Source organism: Mauremys reevesii, linkage group 9 (genome assembly GCF_016161935.1).
Source record: "Mauremys reevesii isolate NIE-2019 linkage group 9, ASM1616193v1, whole genome shotgun sequence".
Taxonomy (NCBI): Eukaryota; Metazoa; Chordata; order Testudines; family Geoemydidae; genus Mauremys; species Mauremys reevesii.
In genome coordinates this window covers 84,601,620-84,626,404 of record NC_052631.1, presented here as the reverse complement: position 1 = coordinate 84,626,404, position 24,785 = coordinate 84,601,620, and the positions used below count along the sequence as shown (strand labels likewise).

Below are 24,785 nucleotides of genomic sequence, written 5' to 3'. Positions count from 1 at the left end.
CGTAAAGCATTCATGTGAGACCAATAGCCTGGTCAGACACTGGGTTATTTTCTTTATGACACTGTCAATCAACTTCAATACTAATTTGAATCCTGTTGTCTCTAGGCCTGGCAGTCTCCTGAGCAGAGATGACGCACTGTACCAAACTGTAAAACGGTTTTGTAAAGTAGGCAAGTGTTCGGTCATTGGGGAAGTGAAAGAGACTAGAATGTTCCTGTTAGAAACTAGAATCGGTTAGAAACTCATTTTCACTTGTGCTCTAAAACACTGGTTCTCAAAGCCTGTCCGCCGCTTGTTCAGGGAAAGCCCCTGGTGGGCTTGGCTGGTTTGTTTACCTGCCGCGTCCCCAGGTTTGGTCGATTGCGGCTCCCATTGGTCGATTCACCGCTCCAAGCCAGTGGGGGCTTTGAGAACCACTGCTCTAAAACATGGAACTGGGTATCCACTGTTACACAGGTGAATCATCCTACTGAATCACCTAGCTTCATGACAGATCGCATCAACAGATATGAAAAAAGGACAGTGTAATCAATTAACAATCTACATGTAAAATTAAAATAAGGCATTACCTTTAATCCGCTGTACCCCTTGCAATTTGCCAATCTTTCCTTCTATGGTGCTGGTGCAAGAATGGCAGGTCATCCCCTCTACCTTCATCCTTAGCACAACATCACATGCTTGGGACCAAGTGGAATCTTCACCAGTCCCTGATGTCTTCTCTGGTGCTGCAGTATTTAAATCTATGCCTGGCACCATTTGAATAATCTGGTTGCCATTTATAATGGAAGAAATGAATGTCACAACTGCAGTTTTTTGGTCAGAGGAAATTTTAACATCCAAGATACCTTTGTTCTTTAGTAGGGCATTACAGATCTGTTCACATGTTACATGTGACTGAGTAGGAATGGTTAGAAAAGTAGTGTCAAGTAAAACAGGTTGTGGGTCTGAATCAGCCAGGGTAGCATCAAATCCCATGTCAACTATCACTTCCTGAAGGGAGTCTGGAGTCTGGAGTCTGGGGTCATAGATAATGGTTGCCTTCTTTCCTTCTAGAGATACCTTGAAGAGGAAAAAAAAATGACTTAGAGCTAATACCACCCACTAGTTTAATATCAAATAGTTTTATCTACTGTAGGATAAGCATGACATTCAAGCATTAGAGTTATCTTAAGTTCAGTTAAGGAAATATATACATGTTGTAAAGAAAGGCCCTGATTAACAAGTAGAAGGAAGGCCTTGAAAATAGTAAGGCCGGAAGGAATAGAATAGGGAGGATGTCCGATTCAAAGAATAACTAATGAGATAAGGGAAAGTTGTTAAAAAAAATGCCTCTAACCGATAGGGGTGACTGCAGATAGTTTTAAATAAGACAAAGTATCTGTCTTAAAATGAGGCAACATGGCCTTCCCAACCACATACCAGTGTTAAAGCTTATGTGAACCCAGGTGCAGTGGAAAAACTGTTGGTCCACAAGAAGGAGGGGAGGAGATAGGGAGGAATGGCCTTCGGAAGGCGGAATGGCCTTGTCAGTCTTATCTGGGTTAAGACTGGAAATAAGGGTGAACTGTCTCAGATTGGTTTTTAGCTGAAGTCAGAAATTGGCAATGACATCACTTTTCTGCTGAAGAGTATAAAAAAGTAAACTCTTAAAGGGTCCATTGCTAATACCTGCCTAACCATGCTGGAGCCGACCAATATAGGTTTAAGCACCAGAGATGACCCATGCCTGCCAACAGTGAGGTGGCAGAGTGAGGGCAGCCACTTAGCAGTGTTACTGTGCATGCTCAGTCCATGCGAGCATGTTCAGTACAAGCCAAGCAGCAAATGGGGAGGGGCACATGTCCTGCATGGCACTTCCCCCGCCCTCTCACGCATCAGCTCTGCTAAGTGCTCCTGGGTGTAGCCCATTTGTAAGTATCTGGATCAAATGCTTATAAATGTTTTGTTACTGTTTGTGTGTAGTAAATTGCTTATTATTTAGAGCAACTGTATAAGTATCATTTGGCCTTTGGATTTAATAGAAAAATGTATGGTTAAATTAGTGTTTGTTAGTTTCCCATACTAATAATTTCAAATATTAATAATTCCAACACCCACCACAGTGATACCTCTCCATGATCATTTGCCCTTTAGTGTTCACCTTGAAGAAGTAGTTTGAGACTGTACTTATGAAAGCCATAAATTAACTTATGTTCACCTGTGTGACAAAAACATGATTGGATATGGGAGGCTCTACCAGAGAAGCAGTCTGCCAATTTCAGAATCTTATGCTCTATTATAGGGTATACACTGTTCTCACACAGCAACTTTCCTACATTGTCTCAATGCTTTTTAGAGTATATATTAAAACCCTAAAGTGAAGGTCTGTTGAACTGGATTAGTCATTGCAGATAAATGTATTAGATCTAATCTTAAAAAGCAGAAACTGTGCAAAGGCACAACTCTAATCTGTCATACAATGGTGCAGTGATGGATTACGGGAGTGTGGGAAGAAAAAGGAGGAAACAGAACTGGGGGGGAGAGGCTTCACTCTGTAACATTCCCAGGCATCTGTCGAATCTGTGAATCTAGCGTTCCGTTCAAACAGAGCCTTATATATAATCTGAGTTGTGTGTTCTACAACAGCCTGTTTTAGAGGTCTGAATGGATTGTTTAGAGAAAACAGGAGGGGGCGGGGGAAGCACAAGGTGATGGGCAAATGGCTGAAAAAGTCAGTCTGCAAAAGCAAGGATTTTAAAATTTTATTTAAAATGTACGTTGCAGTAGTGTCTAGAAACCTCAGCCTGGTCAGCGCCTCAATATTAAAGCTAAGATTTTGTCACGGATATTTTTAGTAAAAGTCAGGGACATGGGCAATAAAGAAAAATTAACGGAAACCTGTGACCTGTCCCTGACTTTTACTAAAAATATCCGTGACAAAATGGGGACCCCCTAGGACTCCCACCACCTGCGGGGGCTCGGAGCTGTGGGGTCCCCCTGCCCATGGCAGCTGGGAGCTATGGGGTCCCCCTACCCGCAGTGGCTGGGAACTGTGGGGTCCCCCTACCCACGGCAGGTGGGAGCTGCGGGGAGCTCCAGGGTCTCCCCTGACTCTCAAGGTGGGCAGGAGCTGCAGGGGGCAGGAGAAACCCCACAGCAGTTGTCAATATTTTTGTGATGCCAACACCAATCCACTATGCACTGGATGGTGACCACTAATTCATTTCCCACCATCACCAGATAGTAAATTTTCTGTCACTTCCAACCCAGGCCAGTTTTGCTTAGTATGTAAACTACTGCTGAAGGTGATATAACCCCATTTATTAGTTAAGATAAGCAAAAGAGCTGTAAATTCCTAGTATGAATTCATCAAATCACTGTAGTAGAACTTTGCTAAGCCTTATTTTACTAACACACACACTTTATAATCTGGATACTCAAAAAAAATATGACCCTCCCTTCTTTGCAACAAAGGTTTAAAACCAGCATCTTGGAGTAAGGTTTCTTGTTACTTTATATTTACAACTTTCAGTTACTGAAAACACTTCATAATGTGCTAAAATACAAATGTCAAAACAAATACAGATTTTGTGGGTATTATCCCTTTTTATTATGTTTGCTTACTCCATTTGCAAAATTCTATCGTTTGAAATGACCCTCCCATTTTCAGTATAGTTCTGCTGTAACAGATAAATCAAATTAAGAAGTGGTTGGTTGATGCTGGCCCAGTGATCTTGTAGAGATGCAACACAGTTCCACTCGGGGAATTATTTTGCATACACGGGCTGCCAGCATATGAGAAGTTCAAGAGAAAATATCTAAACTACAAACAAGTATTCACATTATAACAACCAGAAATACATAGGGCCTGCTTGCTACTCTCTAAAAATTATACATAAAAGGTGTATTATTTCTTACAGCTAGGCCAAGAATTAGCTTTAGTCTAATTTTTCCCCGTATCAGCAATTAATTCCTGATGCTGACCTATAATTATTGAAACATGCTTATTCTACTAAAATTTGTAAAGACTCTACAGTAATTTCATATTGGTGAGAGTTACAACATTTCACATTTGCTTGTGTTGCAAATATAATTCTCTCTGCATGTCCCTTTCCCCATATCAGCACTTAAGGGATGTTCCTCTTTTCATGTCTGTTATTTATGTACGTATTTAGCAGTAAACCCTGCCATAATTACACATTTATGGAGAAAATTAGCAGCTGCCCTGAGTGGTGCTGAACAAATTATTTACACTGTGTTTTCTTTTTTAATTTTGATACATTTTGTGATGTCGTGTTTAACTATCAATCTTTAGGTCATAATTTAAATCCAATGTAACATGAAATAAGGATATGAGGATGTATCATGATGTATCAATGTAACATGAAATGAGGATATCTGTTTCCTCAATAAACGGTTTATGAAAACATAAACCGTTTATTGAGGAAACAGATATCCTGTATAGGAAACCTTCTTTCCAGTTCTTCATACGGTTCCTTAACGCCTCTATGGAATGGACCATGTTTTTGTTCTGTGTCTGTATAGCACCTAGTACTACGGGCTCCTGGTCCATAATTGGGCTCCTCGGTGCTACTGCAATACAAATCAATAATATAATGGCATAAAATACTCCCACAGATGATCTTGAGTGGGGAAAATTGAAGCAAACTACAAAAAAATTTGTTGACTTCCAACCTTGAGATGCATGTCAACTGTTAGAACAACATACAATAGAAGAAACATAGAAACACAACTTTGTCACATCTACTTATATTCCGAACATGTCAGTTACGGTCCCGGCTGCCACCGGGCGCACCTGGGGTCCCTGTTGGCTGCCGGCCCCACGCACCTGGGGTCCCTCCATGGCCCACCTGTGTTGCTGAGTTCGCCACGCTGACCAAACAGGAAATGAAATTCAAAAGTTCCCGGGGCTTTTCCTGTGTACCTGGCTAGTGCATCAGAGTTCCAAGTGCTGTCCAGAGTGGTCACAATGGAACACTCTGGGATAGCTCCCGGAGGCCAATACCTTCGATTTGCGTCCCACACTACCCCAAATTCGACCCAGCAAAGTCAATTTTAGCGCTACTCCCCTCACCGAGGAGGAGTACAGAAGCCGATTTTATGAGCCCTTTAGGTCGACGGAATGGGGTTGGTTGTGTGGACGCATTCATTTTTAAATCGACCTAATGTGGCTAAATTCAACCTAACCCTGTAGTGTAGACCAGGCCTTAGAAGTAGGGATAGAGAGGATCAAAATCTAGTGAATGAGACACAGCTTTAGAATTCAACATGAGAACCATTAAAGAAAAAGCTATCTTTTTTCTTTAAGTTTTAGAGGTTCACAGACTTCCTAATCTTTCACATCATACAGTACAAATATCCCCAATTTAATTTGCTTCCAAGAGGCATGGAATCAAACATTATTATTTCAATTTCCAAAAGGGCAAACCAATACCAGGCACAGGCCCAACACATTATCTTCCAATTTTATCTTTTCCTTGGGCAAAAAACAACCAGGAGACCATTGCGGTGATCAAATTACATCAGTTTAATCAGTTTAATGACCACCTTTCTCCTTTTCTGTCATCAATTATGCAATTTGGCAGAATCAATAACAAGGATACAGTAGTTTATTGGTTTTCTTGCAATTACAAAACAAAATAACCCAAATTAAAGCTCTGTGTGGCTGCATTAGACATTCAACATATGCTTCCTTTGCTGGCCTATCTGATAACCCTTAAACACAACAGTGCCTCATTATTGACAGAGATTACGCATGGGCCAAAGGAAGAATAAATCTGTCCACCTAACTCAAAGTTTTGTTTCTGTAATGTGGACTAAGTATTAACTGTGACCTCCTGATTTTCATTATAAGCCTCTTCCACTTAAACTTTTAGGCCTTAGCTACACTTGCAAATTTGCAGCGCTGCAGCAGGGTGTGAAAACACACCCTCTCCAGCGCTGCAAATTGCGGCACTGCAAAGCGCCAGTGTGGTCAAAGCCCCAGCGCTGGGAGTGCGGCTCCCAGCGCTGTACGTTATTCCCCGCAGGGAGGTGGAGTACGGACAGCGCTGGGAGAGCTTTCTCCCAGCGCTGGCGCTTTGACTACACTTAGCGCTTCAAAGCGCTGCCGCGGCAGCGCTTTGAAGTGCAAGTGTAGCCAAAGCCTATGCCTCTACAGTATATTTTTTGCAAAATAGGACTTGGCAAGAGGTGTATTCTATCCCACTGTTTCAAAACAAAGTGGTTAATGCCTTTCTTTTAAACACCCATTTCACAGTGTACTTGCTACTAATGGGGCTATACAGAGTGTTATATTCAGGGAGGTCATGAATCATTCCCAGCGCAGGCTTTTGTGTAAAATTTTCAGGAGGAGGGTGGAACAATTTAAACTATAAAATGTTGACATTCTAGAACAGGGTCGGCAACCTTTCAGACGTGGTGTGCAGAGTCTTCATTTATTCACTCTAATTTAAGTTTCGTGTGCCAGTAATACATTTTAACGTTTTTAGAAGATCTCTTTCTATAAGTCTAAACTATTGTTGTATGTAAAGTAAATAAGGTTTTAAAAATGTTTAAGAAGCTTCATTTAAAATGCAAAGCCCCCTGGACCAGTGGCCAGGACCCAGGCAGTGTGAGTGCCACTGAAAATCAGCTTGCGTGCCACCTTTGGCACATGTACCATAGGCTGCCTACCCCTGTTGTAGAATGTCAAGCCTTTCAGGTCATTTTCCAAATGCGCCAAGGGAAAGATACTAAAATAATTTTATTCTGCAGATAGTATTTTTCATTCATTTCAATTCTTCATTTTACTTAGTTTTAGTGGAGGTTTATTTATTGGTCTGATCGCAATATGTGCTCAATGTTACTATTAAAGTAGTATCTCCCTTGCTAAAAACAACGAACTATTGATTTTGCCAGCGGATCTGTGCTTTGTTACCAGAATCAATCAAGTTCAAATTCTGTTAAGTCACCAATGCAGATCAAAAGTAGGATCTAGTGTAAATATCACTGTTCACAGATCTCTGTAGCCAGCACCAACTCCTAGTGTAGGCAGAAGTAACTTATACTAGCTGGCTGCATCATATCCTCTGGTAAGCAGCTGCGCATTACAGCTAGTTATAGTGACCTCATGCCAAAAAACAGGCTCCACTATTTTGGCAAGCCCAATGCTTGTCTAGACCACATCGATTAAGATGGAAATAACTCCCTACAGAAAGCATGGGTACATTGTTTTATGCAGGATTATTTAACTGCCACAGAATGTTAAAACTTCAATTGGCAGGGGAAAACTTCACCTGTGCACCAAGCAGTTAGGATTAACAGCACACTGCTGCTGTCATTGGTAGGACTTCTGGCACCAAACAACAGGTCACAAGACTAGAATGGATCAATCAGGTGTTAAATTGTTTTATTATTTGTAAACGTATTGTAAAATGGATGTATTGGTTAGAATGGAACAGCTTACATGTTAAAAATATTCCCCAGTGAGTTTTGTTTCAAGTTAGACAGATTCTTGCTTCCCCCCCACACCTTCCCCCACCAGACTAGCCTATGTTACAAAAGCTGGATTTCTTGTTTGAGCCAGAAACTCTGAAGATATGAAGTTTTGATTAAAAGTAGATCAATTATTTCTGCTAAAAGCTCAACCTCTTTTAAAAAGACTTTTGTATAGTAATAGTTAAATTAATAAGGAACAAGAAGAACTACTTTTTCCCCTTAAAAGATGCAGCTAATACCACCTCCCATTCCCATATAAACACAGTAAAAAGGAAAGGGAATTCTGAATGCCTGGCAGGGACACCAAGAATCTCACCTTTCCCTTGCATTACTCTTCATCCCCACTCTCAAATTCCACATCATAGTGACATTCCTCTTCCTTGTGAAAGGCACCATAGTTAATTAGCTTGGGATTTACTGAGCAACTCGAGGCACACCCTCCCTTCACAGGCTATCCAAGCTGCCTCACTACATTGCCAGACTGCAAGAAAAGATCTGAAGTAGTTTAGGGTAAAATAGCCACAGGAAGGCAACAGGACAGAACACTGGACTGTGATTTAGGAGACCTTGGGCAAGTCACCCCTGTGCCTCAGTTTAGCCCCGTCTGTAAAATGAGAATAATGATGCTTACCTCCTTTGTAAAGGTGCTATGAGATATCTAATGGAAATCCCTAGGTAGGAGCTAAGTGTTATTACTACTATTTTACTGGGATTAAAAGTGGAACACCACCACTTTTCCTGTCGTTTGACCTCTATCTGCTCTCTTCTTTTGGACTCTACATAATCTCCTCTCCTCTGCTTTCAATACATTACATTGCTGAACTCGGTTAAGTATGAGAGAAAAGGTGCTTTAGAAAAAACATGAAATGAATTGTCATCAATTGCAGGAAAAGTATATCTCTGCATTTCTCTGGCACTGGAAATATGCCAAAGCCACTCTAAACAGCAGATTCACAGGTAATAAAATGACTATATATTTTTTAAGCCCTTTCCTCCTCTGTTGGATACTTCAGATCAATCTTTATCATGGCTTCTCCCATTAGAACCAGATCATGTAGGAGACTTTGGTAGAGTTACTTACTTTGATATTGTGAATTCCATTCAGTTTCCCAATGTGTTGTTCAATGGTCTGAACACAAGAATTGCATGTCATCCCCTCCACGAAGGCTACCATGGATCTTGCCACCACTGACGGATCCATTCTGCTTGAGTCTTCACATTCCTATCAGTCAAAAGGAAATATTGAGACATGAATTAAAAAAAAAAGGCAATCCAACTTCATATTTTCACTAAAGATCTAAAACAAGGTGATCTGCATAAGATTAAATAGATATTGTAACTGGGAACATATAATTTAAGTACAAGTAACAATTTGGTGGGGGTCAAGGAACTGCAGAGAAATAGATGTCTAAAGGAATCCTTTAACCATTTACATACATCCTTCACCTTTGAAGTATATACTTATTAAGAAAAGAGTTCATACATTTAAAACTTGCTCTGTGCTACAGCCAAGACAATTTAATTGCATGTACCAGCTCTGAATCACTAGTGTTCTACCTCCAAGCAAGGAGTTAAAAAAACAAAACAAAACCAGTAAGATGTGGCTTTTTGTAATGTCAATTACCATGGTACTGGGTGAAATCTGAAGGAGAGAAGAATGCATGAGGAGAAGAGAATTAATTCTTCCACAGGTCTGTTTGTTTTACACATTATTGTGTGACTAACAAGAACAACAGCCATATTGAATGCAGTCCTAAGAAATGAATTGGAAAAGACAGGGGGGCCTTTTTGACATGTCCTTGAGGCAGCCCTACTTACTACTACTTAGCAGGATGTTGCATTAATTTCTGTTTGTGTAAATGCTAAAATGTACTGAACCTAATAATTAAATGGAAGGTAATTAAAACTATATTTTCAAGTTTGAAAATTTTACTAGGAGAAGTAAGCAAACAAAAGTAGAGTTTGATGCAAAATATTTTGATTATGCAAGCCATTGGCAAAAAAAAAAGTAAAAGAAAACAAGAATAAGCTCCGAAACAAGGAGAAAAAGGGGGAGGAATGTATGTCTTTTAAAAATAAAAGTTACAACAGACATTTGACCAGAAAAGAGTATGAGCAATTGCTGAAGGAAAAAAATAATTAACTGCCTAATGTTTGACAGCAATGACGACAGCAGAGTGTGTAGATGATTTCAATGGGACTACTGAGGCATTTAAAGCAAACCACAAGCTTACCTGCTTCGCTGGTATGGGAATTTATTGCGGGAAAACTAAACTACAGTATAACATTCAAAATGTTTCATAAAACTGGTTTTGCAGAGAGACTTTGCCTCCTGTAATTCATTCAGAATTAATATGCTGTTCCTTCCCACGACACAAGGGCATGAAAATATCTGGTTTTGCTTTGAAATCTACTAGAACAGCACAAAGATTGTCAAGCAACCACTTTAATATCAGGATTATCTCTTATCTTGAACTCACATACATGACTATCACAAGAAAAAAAACGCAAAAGTTGGAACGCTTCTGAAGCCTAAATGCTTAATAATGAGATGAAACGTGAGTGACACTTTGGTCTAATTAGCATCCATTTCAACATACTAAGAATATATGAAGATTTCAAAGTGAAGGGGAAACGTAACAATGAACATATCTGAAAAAGAGCTCAGTGTAAACTCGAAAGCTTGTCTCTCTCACCAACTGAAGCTGGTCCAGTAAAAGATATTATCTCACCCACCTTGTCTCTCTAAGGCATTGGTTTTCAAACTTTTTTTTTCCTGGGGACCCAGCTGAAGAAAATCGTTGATGTCCTCTGTGATGTTCCCCTCTGGTGTTGTCTGGACCAGTGATCTGCTAGGCCACTCCAGTCCTTGACTCTGGGAGCCAGATTTACCCTGTTCTGCTGTAAGAACCCCGACTCCTGGGCTGTTCACCCATAGCCTCTGGCATGTAAGCTCCTCCCAGCTACTTGCAAGCGAATGACACCAGCCAATATCTCTGGTCCCAGAAACAACCCTAGGAACCTCTGTCTTGCAGCGTCCAGTCATGCCCGCAGGACGCTGCAAGCTTATGTAAGTTCGTCAATTTAACAAAGAAATTGATATGTACCAGGTGGTGCTCAGGGTGGGGGCAGCACGCGGAACCCCGTGGACCCTTCGCCGAAAAGCCGGACCCGCTGCTGGCCACTTCTGGGGCACAGCGTGGTGTCGGAAAAAGTAGGCACTAGCCTGCCTTAGCTGGGCAGCACCGCCGACAGGACTCTTAACATCCCAGTTGGCAGTGCTGACCAGAGCAAGGCGACCCAGTGCCTTACATGCCGCGACCCAGTAGTGGGACGCGACCCACGGTTTGAAAAACACTGCTCTAAGGAACTTGTCTGTCAGGCAGCCACTATTGGGTGGGAGAAGAGTAAATGGGATCAAAATTCAATTTTTAAGAAGCATGAATGGCTGTATTCATCCAGCTCTCTGGACACAAACAGGACAAATGTGTGTCTTAGCTACCTTGTTTTGCCACATAAATTGGTGGGTTTTGGCTCCATAAACACAGCACAAAACAAATTAACTTTAAGGAATATGGGAATTTCTTAATTTGATTATTTTATTTTATAAAACTAAGTTTTAACAACTATTTCCCTCTTTACTGTTGCCTCAGCATGCTCTTTCAAGGTCAACCACAGGAATGTTTCTGCCATTTTATAGCCCTGTTGACACCCTAAGGGAATATTCAGAAAGACACCCTACCTTCCACATAATGCTGCTGCTATACAGTGAAACCTGTTTTAAGTGATTACCCAAGTGACTGATGGTAATTGGCTTCTTCATGGAGGTAGTCTTTTAATGAAAGGGGGCAGAACTGTGCTCCCAGTTCAAAAATACATCCCTATTCATATTCAGGAGAGTGCTTAAGTATATTCTTAAGCACTCTCCTGAATAAAAAGAGACTTAAACATGTTCATAACTGCTTTCCTGAATCAGGATCAGTGTTTGTGGATACTCTGCAACAGTCGGGAGGAAGATGATGGCCTAATTAGTGGGGGAGCATCTCTAGTACAAATTTCAGGTTTTTTTCTCCCCTTCTCTTTATAGTACTTCTAGAAAATGTTCATAGGGAAAACAGGATCTTTAAAAGTTCATCTGCACCTGCTGCTTATTTGTTACCCAAATTCAGAACCCGGTTTATTACACAACAAATAATTCAGTAAAGATTATTTATTTCTACAACAAACAAAGAAAAAGGATTTCAGGTGAGGAATAAGCAGCAGCTACACATGAACTCAAACAAAAGGCCTTTTTCATCCAAACATCTTCTGTAATAAAAAAAAATGTTTATCAGTAGAATTTTTCTCCACTTTTTCCCTTGACATCAGTGACTAACATAGCGTGTGTATATGCTGGGATTTCCAGTAATGTAAATATTAATTCTGTAATACATTAACACAACTTGACGTATTTATTGTTCACATTAAAATTAGCTTACAATGGATCTTGCCTATCTCTCTGCTCTTATCTTCTCCAACACACTCCCTCTAAGGTTCACTTCTGTACTCCCTTTATATCTCACTCATTTAGTCACCCATGACTTTGGGTGTGTCCCCAGAATGGCCTTCCCATTAAGGTATGCCAACCTCCCTCCTCCTCATCCAAAAATCTCTTAAAAACCCTCTATCCTGTGATGTGCTCCAATCACAATAACCCCCATTACTCAGTCTTCGTTATTCTACTGTTCTAACTAGTTGGCATCACTGGACAGGACAAGGTGCCTGTTATTTGCTTGGCATAGACCCCTCCACTCCCCAAGCATATAGTGAGTGGAATAGTTATTTATATAACTAATAAATGCCACACAAAAAAATTAATGGCGTGAAAAACTCTACATGTAAAGGAATTAATCTGGTGCCCTTTTAAAGGGTAAAACAGAGTAATGATGAAATGCCAGCACACAAGCATTAACATTTTTCACTTATTGCAAGGTTTTTAAATACAAAGCTGGTAATAGGAAAAATGATAAAGTTTCTGGCAACTAACTAAATTTTTTCATATGGTATAACTTTGCTAGAAAAGGAGTTCAGATGATGATAATGAATAACTTAGTGAATATTTTTAGTGAATATAGACTCATAGACTTTAAGGTCAGAAGGGACCATTATGATCTTCTAGTCTGACCTCCTGCATAACGCAGGCCACAGAATCTCACCCACCCATTCTTGTAACAAACCCCTGACCTATGTCTGAGCTACTGAAGTCCTCAACTTGTGGTTTAAAGACTTCAAGGTGCAGAGAATCCTCCAGCAATGATCCGTGCCCCATGCTGCAGAGGAAGGCAAAAAAAACCCAGAGCCTCACACACTAATTTAACAGAATCACTTTTTAGAGTACAGCCCTACTTAAAGCACTTACTTATCATTACATTTAGAGCAAACATTTCAAAAGTTTTTAACTTAAAATATTTAATTAGAAATGATTCTCCGATCTGTTCGGTTCATACCCTTACAAATATGGAACAACTTAGTTTAAAATCACCATACTTCAATGCATTTAGTAATTCTCTGGAAGACTTCTGCTACTGCCAGTTAAGGGATTGGTGTTGCAATGAGCTGAGAACACACAACAAGGTGCTGAGTGCCCTCAACCGCAACTGAAATAAGTGAGAAATGAAACCAGCACATTGCAGGTTTGGGCACAAAATGACTAGAACTTGGCAAAGGGCTCAATCCAACTCCTCTTGAAGACAATGGGATGTTTCTGACACTCTGCTATAATTACATTTAAGAAAACCTCTCTGTTTAAAGATTGACTTTCCTATGTGCTCTAAAATCTGCACATCTACTCAGATTGTCTTGTAATTTATTGTTATTGTAAAGCTCAGGTTGTTGGGTAGTATCTTATGCCCACCCAGAATGCCAAATTCAGCAAAATTCAAACCTCTGAAAACCAGGAAATACAGAGTGAAGGTATACTCCAAGACAACCTTAACTATGACCTCTTTGAGCAATGTTCCAGCACACCCTTAACACATACTTGCAGTCTGCCTTTGCACATATTGCATAACACTCAGGGAAAAGGGTATGTGACCACTATAGGACAGAGTCTAATGCCTGTGCCATTACGCCCCATATTCTTCATAGTAATATTATTATATGAGTATGGCATAATTATAATGTATTTTGTGCAAGATAAGGCATCTGAGATATCACTGGGAAGGTTATGATTTACTGAATACGATTATCATATTTATATGCATGTGTCATTTTTGTATCTGAAGTTAGGAATGTTATTTATGCACCTATTACAAATATGTTTACACCTGGGGAATGGTCACTAGACAGAATGAAATGAGTCTAGACTGATGGCTGGAAATGGCCATTAGGAAGAACAATAGGTCACAGAAGATACTAATCTCTCACTCTGAAAGATATCCTGGGAACGCTGCAAACAGCCTCTGAGTTATGGCTGCAGAGTCATGTGATCAAGTCACCTGATACTGGACTCCATGATAATACTAGTATTTTTCCACTGACCGGAGGTGGGAATCACACTGGAAGACAAAGGATTCCCACCATATGTAAAACCCATTTAAGGTAGAGGAGTGACATTATCAGGGTTGGTTCTTCACCCTGCCGAACATGACTGCTGTAAACATCTAAGAAACAGACTGAACGATGGGAGAAGGACTAAGCCCAGGCTGGAAGGTTGTCTAGCCTGTGAATGAAATATCTGAAGGTTTAAGCTGCAGGCAAGTGCAGCTGGCCTTGAAGAATCTCTGCAATCTGCCTAAAACAATATTTAAGGTGAGAAATTACTACTTGTAACCAGTTTCTTTAGTACAGGGGTAGGCAACCTATGGCACGGGTGCCGAAGATGGCATGCAAGCTGATTTTCAGTGGCACTCACACTGTCTGGGTTCCGGCCACCGGTCCGGGGCGCTCTGCATTTTAATTTACTTTTAAATGAAGCTTCTTAAACATTTTTAAAACCTTATTTACTTTACATACAACAATAGTTTAGTTATATATTATAGACTTAGAGAAAGAGACCTTCTAAAAACGTTAAAATGTATGACTGGCACGCAAAACCTTAAATTAGAGTGAATAAATGAAGACTCAGCACACCACTTCTGAAAGGCTGCCTACCCCTGCTTTAGTATCTTAAGCTTAGATTGCGTTTTTGTTTTATTTGCTGGATAATCTGCTTTGATCTGTTTGCTATCCCTTATAATCACTTAAAATCTCTCTTTTGTAGTTAATAAACTTGTTTTTGTTTTGTTTGAAACCCAGTGTGTGGAATTCATAACTGGGGGCAAAAAGCTGTTGCATCTCTCTCTCCACATTGAGGGAGGGGGCAAATGTCATGAGCTCAGGCTGTATAGTGCTCTGTGCAGTGTCAAATGGTACAATTTTGGGTTTACCCTGGGGTGGCAGGATAGGGTACTGGGCAATTCCTTAGCTGAGTTTTTTCATGCAGAGCTGATCTCAGCATGTGTGTCCCCCTACCTGTATGTGTGCTCATAAAGTGCAGTCTGAAGCCTGAGGGAGGACTTGGCTGACTTGCCTCAGCAATGCAATGTGAAGGGAGACCAGGCTGGTGGGTCAGGCAGGCTCAGTGGTACCCCAGTCCCAGGTGGCACCCGAGGGGGGGGGGGGGGGACCTGTCACAAAGCCTTCTCTTTGGTAAAGACAAAACTCATGTTCAGGAGATCTGTACTGAACAGGAGCTACCAACACCTGCCCTACACTCAAACATTTAGCCCACAGAAACAACAACACAGCTGCTAAATTTTAAAAAACCTTCACTCCCTTTTATAACCCCTTCACCCTTACGCACAGGATGCTATTTAACACTATATTTATCATTAAATCCACAGAGCAGTCTCATTTGAGGCCTCGTTGCTCATAATCCCCATGAAAAGTGCATTGCTATTGACACAACCTACAGAACTTTCTGATCCTACAGAGCATCTCTGAAATAATGCTAATTTCTCAAGAAATACATACATCTTCTGACTTCGATCACACAAATGGGGAGCGGGTGGGGGGGGGAGCTGATCCCTTTCCCCACAAAGAGGCAGAGACCCCCAGATCTCCTCCTACCACAATCACAACTATGCCAAGGTGCTCCCTTCAACATAGCTATACAACACAGTGAACACAGTGGGAGTGAATGTAGATAATTCTCAGTGGTTATTGCCAGGTCCAGAGTCAGAGTTAAAGGCTCACTGACATGTACCTTAACTTTGTATTTCCTGGTTTTCAGAGGTTTGGTTTTGCTAAACAAGACATTCTGGAAGGTTAGGAAATACCAAAAGGCAATCTTAATTCCACGTTAACAAAGTTTCTTTTTTGTCAGTGAACTGATTTCAAAGAGGGGTTGGATTAGGCCCAGTCTGAATACCATCAGCAACATTTTTCGGTATTTGTTTTCAGTTACAATTTTCTTTAAAAATCTATAGCAGTGGTTTTCAGTCTGTGATCCGCAGACCCCTAGGAGACCACAAACTATGTCTAAGATTTCCAAAAGGGTTTGTACCTCCATCTGAATTTTTTTAGAGGTCCATAAACAAACAAACAAAAAAAGTTAAAAACCACAGATCTATAGATTCAAATTATTCTTAAAATTCTTCAAGCTAGAATTTTGCCAAAGTTTTATTTCAGTTTCAACAAAACAGAATGGTAAATCAGATCTGAGTTTGTCCATAATTTACAAACTGCTCAGTATTTCTGCAAAGAAGATTATGATCAATGTGATCTTATGCAATAGAACCTTGGCACTATTGAGGTTTGTACCTAAGGTCTGTCCAGTTTGTGTATGTTGCAACTACAAGGAAGCAAGTAAGATTATATTTAAAAGATACCACCTGAAATGAAAAAGTAAAGAGCAAACCTAGCCACAAACCTAAAAAACAAAATAAAAATAAATGTAAAATATTGCATTGTTAATTATGCATCCATTTTTAAAAGCTTTCACTTATAACTTATCATCCTCATGCTATTGATTTCTAGCAGAGAGCTTGTCACTGAATGCCAGACTGCTGATCAAATGCCCTTGAACAGATTTCTAAACTAGGTACAGCACAATTCCCCTGAATTTAGCACTCTGCATTTAGTTTCTGATGTGTTAATTCCCAGTCTCAAATCAGGATTGGCGGAGAGTGAGGTTAGGTAAACTGAATGCAACATAACTCAAGACAAACCTCTTTGCTCACAACATACATCACCTGTAACATTAACTTCTAGTTCTATTAGGATTTTAGTATTTTTGGAATGTGAGAAAGGTCCAAGGAAATTAATCTTTACAGTCGTCCATATTTAACTTTCACAACAAACATAAAAACTAATTTGAAGAGTTGAGACTTTCTGGATTTGCATTCCTTACATTTCCTCTGAAATCCTCAGTTAAGACTAGCTAATCTTTCTAAACTTTCACACCACTTTCCATGATAGGTATCTGACAGCGCAGTTTTTGATCAAGGCATCTGCCAAACTCAGAGCTGCATGCAGCAAATGTCAGCCAAGAGGCAGGGAAAATCTTAACGTCACAAGATCCTTAAAAACCCGGCTCTATGATTTAACATTTCTGCCACAAACATCAACAGAGAGTATGAGCAGTGCTTCCTACTTTTAGTTATTCAGACATTCACCAGAACTGCAAAGTGTTTATACCACATGCCTCTTGCAAAAAACATTTAAAATAGATTATTCTGGTTTCATCCTCTCATCCCAACCAAGACTGGTTTGCAAGGGCAACAGGCAGAAGCAGTACTCCAAACTGCTCAAAGGTGGAGGGTCAGAAATGACAAAAGTGACCTCTGCCTTTGGTTCCTGCTGCTGGGGATTGGTTTGGGAAGAGAAGATGATTTTTTTTTTTTATATAGACACATATCTTTAGTAGTGCAGAGATTCCCCTCTTCACCATACAGCCCTGTGTTAAAGCAAACCATGGAGGCTGTGTGAGTGGTGTGTTTCTAGCCAGGGCCTGTAGTCCTGCTTCTGTCAGGCAGGAAGCTATTTTCTCTCTATCCTGGTCTCACTGATAAGAGAAGACAGGGTCAGTCTTCAGACTGCGGAGTCTGCAGGGAATGTGGGGCCCCAAGCAGCCACTGGCTTTGTTTGTACTTATGGCTAGTTCAGAAGTCAGTATTAACACTTGCATGAACCAGACTAATCATAAGCTACTACCTCAGAGGGCCAAACAACAAAAATGAATAAATAGGTGGAACAAACAAAAGACATGTTGTTCTTCTACAACTACTACAAAAACAAGAGTTCTGAGATCAGTACTGTGAAAGGGGCTAAGAACAATAATGCACACAAACGATAGCCTGGACACTAAAATGCAGATCTATTGCTTGACATGCAGTATAATCACAACTGGCACAATAATTATTGACTGCACTCCATGTGATGGGTCCTCATCTTTCATCTAGTATTCTCATTTTTAATTAGCAATTTTTAGCTATGAGGAGGAGTCTGTTCGTGGTTTTTTTAACACAAGTCCAAATGCCTTATGATGTTTAATACGCTTCTTTCATGGTAGCCTCTCCACAACTGTGTTTTGTTATGCACTGAAATGCTAATCCATTTGTAAAGATTCTGTGCCTTAGGAATGATATAAAGGCAAACAGAACAGTGTGTTAAGATACGGTAACATACAGAATCGTGCCAAGAGGCATGAAGGAGTTACAATCCATTGACATGAGTTCCTGATAAGCCACAGCCTTATTTCTGAATTTTTCAATCCAAGTTATTTAGCATAGCCTTCCATAGCTATATCTCTTGGGGGGGGGGGGGGGGGGGGGGGGAGAATTCCAGCATTTCAAAGCCTAAAATAGTTGCCCGGTTTAGAAAAGGTTAAGCTCCATCACAACTCTTCAACACAGATGTCAGCCAGCCAAACCCCTCATCTCTTGAACCTTTTTTTTTTTTTAAAAGCCCATATATAAAAAATGCCAGTAACATAGGACTGATACGCAGAAGGAAGTTGCGTTATATAAACAACATATTGACTTCTGGATTGTAATTAGTTTGCAAAATTTGCACATATACCACAGGCATGATTTTTCCCCCCGGAATTATGGGATCAGGCAGGGGAAATATTAACTGTTAAAGTTAAATTTTAGGCTGTTCAGTATAAATCTGTAAAGTTGCATTATATATAGATACAAGCAAACTAGCAGTACTACTTTAATGCTTTATAAAATGTGTTATTTAGCAAAGCCATTATACAATATAACCAATTTAGTTAGCACCCTTATTGATAATAGAGGTGGGTAAAATTCACCAAACAAAAAATCTAATTTGGGATCAACCGGAATTATTTGTGAATTTAGGTCAAATTCAGCAAACAGTGTCAGACAAAAAAAGAAAAAAAAACCTGAAAGCCAAAAAAAGACATTTCAAAACTCAGTTCAAAATTTACCTTGGTTTATTGAAAAAAATTAAAGGATAAAAAACATCCAAAAATTAAATGCAATAAAAAAAAAGATGTTTGTTTCTAGTTGAACTTAATATTTTGTTTAATTTAAAAACAATTGTTTTAGAGATTTTTTGGTGCAGACACCAAACAAAAAAAAATCAATTATTTGTCACTCCAGTTGATAGCTCTAACAGAAGCAATGGCTAAACTCCCCTTTTAGCTAAGAGGAAGCTGTCTCCAAGTCACACTTGAAAAGCAACTATAACAGCACTATCTAAAAATACGTGTTATTTTAAATTGACTACATTGCTTTAAGCAACTGAAAAATAGATTTAATAATCATTAAATAATTTCTAAAAAATTCTTAGAGCTTAAAAGCTGCATAACAATAAATATAAAAAATGCTGAAAATAAATCTATCAGTTTTTGAAAAGCAAGAGTTTACACTATAGAATTGTTACACGAACATTCATAGTAACAGCTGTGATGGTAGATTAATACTAAATGGTATCTGACTATTATATCTTGTAGTCAATATTATCTCAAATAAGGATAGAATGGATGACAAACCAAAGAACAAATAAGTAACATATCAAGAGAAAGCAAGTGCTAACCGTTAAAACACATGATGAAATCAGTAGATCTGGGTTCTATTCTGGGTTTTGCCATAGATTTCCTGTGTGGCAAGTCAGCCTGCACATTTCCCTATTTGTAAAACAGGGACAAGGGGTGAAAAAGAAACCAGAACAGCTTTCCCACCTTACAGGGGAGCAGCAAACCTGATATAGGCATGTTAGTAAAGTGCTTTGAGACATTCAGATGTGGAAGGAACTAATTTGATTACAGCCAGGCACCCAGTTATGACCACCTAGCAGGGTTGCCAACTTTCTAATCACACAAATCCGAACACTCCTGCCCTGCGCCTTCTCCAAGGCCCCATCCATGCCCTGCCCCTTCTGCAAGGCCCCGCCCCTGCTCCAGCCCCCCACTCGGTCACTCACTCTTCCCCACCCTCACTCACTCACTGGCTGGGGCCAGTGATTGGAGTGCAGGAGGGGGTATAGGCTCTGGACTGGGGGTGCAGGCTCTGAGGTGGGACTAGGGATGAGCAGTTTTGGGTGCAGGACGGGCTCTGCACTGGGCTAGGGGGTTGGGTGCAGGGGGGTGAGGTCTCCAGGTGGGGCCATGGATGAGGGGTTTGGGAGGTGTTTCAGGCTCTGGCTGGGGATGAGGAGTTTGGGGTACAGGAAGGGGCTCCAGGCTGGAGCAGGGGGTTGGGGTGCGGGGTCCTGGCAGACCTTACTGCTGCTTTGAGGAAGTGGCTGCCAGATCCCTGCGGTCTCTAGGCACATGGGCTTCCAGGTAGCTCTGCGCAGTGCATGCTGCCTTCACGCCCACAGGCACTGCCCCTTGCTGCTCCCATTGGTCACGGTTCTTGGCCAATGGGAGCCACAGAGCCGGTACTTGGGGCAAGGACAGCGAGTGGAGCATCCCAGTCCCTGGCCACCCCAGTGCGTAGGGGCCACAGGGACCTGGCGACTGCTTTTCCAGGAGCAGCGCAGAGCCAGGGTAGGTAGGGAACCTGCCTTAGCCCTGGGCTCACAGTCTGCTGCCGACCGGACTTTTAACAGCCCAGTCAGCACTGCCGAGTGGAGCCACCAAGGTCCCTTTTCAACCGGGCATTCCAGTTGAAAACCGGACACCTGGCAACCCTACCACCTATACGGCTAGTTTGCATACTGTCCTGTCCAGCACAGTATCTAAATAAACTAATCTCAAGATTATGTCACTCCGGTTTGATGGGTTTGAAGGTGTACATTTTATGTACAGAAAAAGACTTTTCCTCCAAAAAAGGATCCTCACCAGGAGCAGAAAATATCTCCAATGATTTGTTAGGACTTCCACAAATTCTGTCAAGAAGGACAGGCTTTTTTATTGTTGTTAAAACTTTGAGGTCTTCTTCGTATACCATAATTGATTAGTAAAAAGCACAAGATTTTTGCTCTGCAGTTCACATGAAAAAAAGTTTCCCTAACATAAGGATACTGAAGAATGTTTAAGAACTCTAGTCATTCCTGATATGGATGGCTATGCTGAGGACACTAAAACAAGAGAAACCTCTATTTCAACATAGTCTCTGGAACTAGAAATTCCTCAAGCCACTGGTCTTTTTTTAATATATAAATATCAACTATAAATTACAGCATTTCCTATGCAGTATGAGTGTACTTTATATATATTTGGAAGGCATCCATATTCCCACACTGCTCTTTTGAAAAAACAAAAATGAAAAATTTAGATTTTCTAACTCTTCTCCTCTAAAATGAGTACTCCAGTTCCCTAACCTATTGCTAGAAAGCCTGGATACTTTTCCAAATCCATTTATCTTCTTGGGTGCATGTTGCTTGACTTAGCTTTTTATGCTGTTAACTCATTACACTAACTTGGCTGAAGTTTTGTCAGAAATTGCTATATATATATATATATATAAATAAAAGGACCAGATGGCATTCACCCAAGAGTTCTGAAAGAACTCAAATGTGAAGTTGCGGAACTATTAACCAAGGTTTGTAACCTGTCCTTTAAATCGGCTTCGGTACCCAATGACTGGAAGTTAGCTAATGTAACGCCAATATTTAAAAAGGGCTCTAGGGGTGATCCTGGCAATTACAGACCGGTAAGTCTAACGTCGGTACCGGGCAAATTAGTTGAAACAATAGTAAAGAATAAAATTGTCAGACACATAGAAAAACAAACTCTTGAGCAATAGTCAACATGGTTTCTGTAAAGGGAAATCGTGTCTTACTAATCTATTAGAGTTCTTTGAAGAGGTCAACAAACATGTGGACAAGGGGGATCCGGTAGACATAGTGTACTTAGATTTCCAGAAAGCCTTTGACAAGGTCCCTCACCAAAGGCTATTACGTAAATTAAGTTGTCATGGGATAAAAGGGAAGGTCCTTTCATGGATTGAGAACTGGTTAAAGGACAGGGAACAAAGGGTAGGAATTAATGGTAAAATTCTCAGAATGGAGAGGGGTAACTAGTGGTGTTCCTCAAGGGTCAGTCCTAGGACCAATCCTATTCAATTTATTCATAAATGATCTGGAGAAAGGGGTAAACAGTGAGGTGGCAAAGTTTGCAGATGACACTAAACTACTCAAGATAGTTAAGACCAAAGCAGATTGTGAAGAACTTCAAAAAGATCTCACAAAACTAAGTGATTGGGCAACAAAATGGCAAATGAAATTTAATGTGGATAAATGTAAAGTAATGCACATTGGAAAAAATAACCCCAACTATACATACAACATGATGGGGGCTAATTTAGCTACAACGAGTCAGGAAAAAGATCTTGGAGTTATCGTGGATAGTTCTCTGAAGATGTCCACGCAGTGTGCAGAGGCGGTCAAAAAAGCAAACAGGATGTTAGGAATAATTAAAAAGGGGATAGAGAATAAGACTGAGAATATATTATTGCCCTTATATAAATCCATGGTACGCCCACATCTCGAATACTGTGTACAGATGTGGTCTCCTCACCTCAAAAAGATATTCTAGCACTAGAAAAGGTTCAGAAAAGAGCAACTAAAATGATTAGGGGTTTAGAGAGGGTCCCATATGAGGAAAGATTAAAGAGGCTAGGACTCTTCAGTTTGGAAAAGAGGAGACTAAGGGGGGACATGATAGAGGTATATAAAATCATGAGTGATGTTGAGAAAGTGGATAAGGAAAAGTTATTTACTTATTCCCATAATACAAGAACTAGGGGTCACCAAATGAAATTAATAGGCAGCAGGTTTAAAACAAATAAAGGAAGTTCTTCTTCACATGGCGCACAGTCAACTTGTGGAACTCCTTACCTGAGGAGGTTGTGAAGGCTAGGACTATAACAATGTTTAAAAGGGGACTGGATAAATTCATGGTGGCTAAGTCCATAAATGGCTATTAGCCAGGATGGGTAAGAATGGTGTCCCTAGCCTCTGTTCGTCAGAGGATGGAGATGGATGGCAGGAGAGAGATCACTTGATCATTGCCTGTTAGGTTCACTCCCTCAGGGGCACCTGGCATTGGCCACTGTCGGTAGACAGATACTGGGCTAGATGGACCTTTGGTCTGACCCGGTACGGCCTTTCTTATGTTCTTATGTTCTAAGCTATTTTTGCACTAATGCCTATAGGCCCAAATCAAGATCAGGGCCCCATTGTGCTAAGCACTCTACAGCCACTTACTTCCAATCCAAAAGACAACATGTGGGAGTAGAAACAGAGGGGAAGTGACTCGCAGAAGGTTACACATCAGCTGAGCAGCAGCACTGCAATTAGAATCCAGGTCTCCTTACTCGTGCCAATGCCCTATCTGTTGGACTACACGGCCTCTCGTTTAGGTTCTCCAATTTCTTTCAGGGTGCTAAAGTCTTATATGGACCCAAGGGCAGAATTTCACCCTTAGATTAGACAATATTATTAGATCTTTAGGATTTACCTATTGTTGTACATTCCCTTGTTAAGAGATATTTATGATAAGAACAGTATTTACCAGAGGCCTGCAACCAAAACCAGAGGTCGGCAACCTTTCAGAAGCAGTGTGCCGAGTCTTCATTTATTCACTCTAATTTAAGGTTTCACATGCCACTAATACATTTTAACATTTTTAGAAGGTCTCTTTCTATAAGTCTATAATATATAACTAAAGTATTGTTGTGTGTAAAGTAAATACGGTTTTTAAAATGTTTAAGAAGCTTCATTTAAAATTAAATTAAAATGCAGAGCCCTCCGGACCGGAGGTCGAGTGCCACTGAAAAATCAGCTTGCGTGCCGCCTTTGGCACACATGCCATAGGTTGCCTACCATTGATCTAGTCTGACAGCTGCTTATTCTGACGGGCCAGGACAGCAACTTGGGGGTAATTTTTTTGGGGGGGGAAGAAGCTGGGAGTCAGGGGAGTAACCTCTAGGATCATCCCTGCATGACACCACTCCTAGCCTGGGGCCCCCACACTCTGCCCATCCCATCCCTTCCCAACTTATCTGGGGAGGATGTCTCTGACTTGGCTGGAGCTGCTCCGGCAGGCCAGACCGGGCAGCGCAGCCGCAGCCGCAGCCTGCTCCGGCAGGCCGGGCCGGGCGGCGTAGCCACAACTTGCTCTGGCAGGCTGGGCCGGGTGGCATAGCCACAACTTGCTCCAGCGAGCCGGACAGTACTGCCACAGCCTGTTCTGGAGGCAGGGCCAAGCGGCATGGCTGCAGCTGCTTCTGGGGCTCGGGGGACAGCAGTGTGGCCAGAAGCAGAGAGACTCTGGCCCTGCCTCTTTCCTGCTGGCTGTGCTGCCTCTCCTTGCTCCCTCCCTTGGGGGAAGGAGCTGTGTCCCACCTCTCCCTCTCTATACCCATTAATAAGCCAACCCCCTTCTCCGGTGTTTCCCTTTTTTACTAAAAAAAATTCAGCTTATGAATGAATATATACGGTAATTCTTTTTTTGAATCCAGTTATAGTTTTGGCCTTCACACCATCCCCTGGCAAAGAATTCCACAGGTTGACTATGTGTTGTGTGAAGAAGTACTTCCTTTTGTTTGTTTGAAATCTGCTGCCAATTGGTTTCATTGTCTGATCCCTGGTTCTTGTGTTATGTAAGAAGAGTTTCCCAGGGCTCTGCAGGCCAGGGTCTACCCTAATCCGTGAGCCACAGTTTTTACTGAGGCTATGGCTACACTTAGGCTATGGCTACACTTAAACTTCAAAGCGCTGCCGCGGCAGCGCTTTGGGAAGTGTAGTCAAAGCGCCAGCGCTGGGAGAAAACTCTCCCAGCGCTGTCCGTACTCCACCTCCCTGTGGGGAATAACGGACAGCGCTGGGAGCGCGGCTCCCAGCGCTGGGGCTTTGACTACACTGGCGCT

General features: G+C 41.1%; 1 protein-coding gene across 2 annotated transcripts in view; it reads right to left on the bottom strand.

The window, feature by feature from the left end:
* Positions 1-24,785, bottom strand: part of ATP7A (ATPase copper transporting alpha) — a 61,600-nt gene that overhangs the window by 28,366 nt on the left and 8,449 nt on the right. For both annotated transcript variants that reach the window (XM_039488333.1, XM_039488335.1), the window contains exons 2-3: positions 8,561-8,701; positions 570-1,059 (exon numbers count right to left, since the gene is read on the bottom strand). In XM_039488333.1, the coding sequence (XP_039344267.1) occupies positions 570-1,059; positions 8,561-8,680 (610 nt within the window). In that variant the 5' untranslated portion in view covers positions 8,681-8,701. The remainder of the gene's footprint in view (positions 1-569; positions 1,060-8,560; positions 8,702-24,785) is intronic.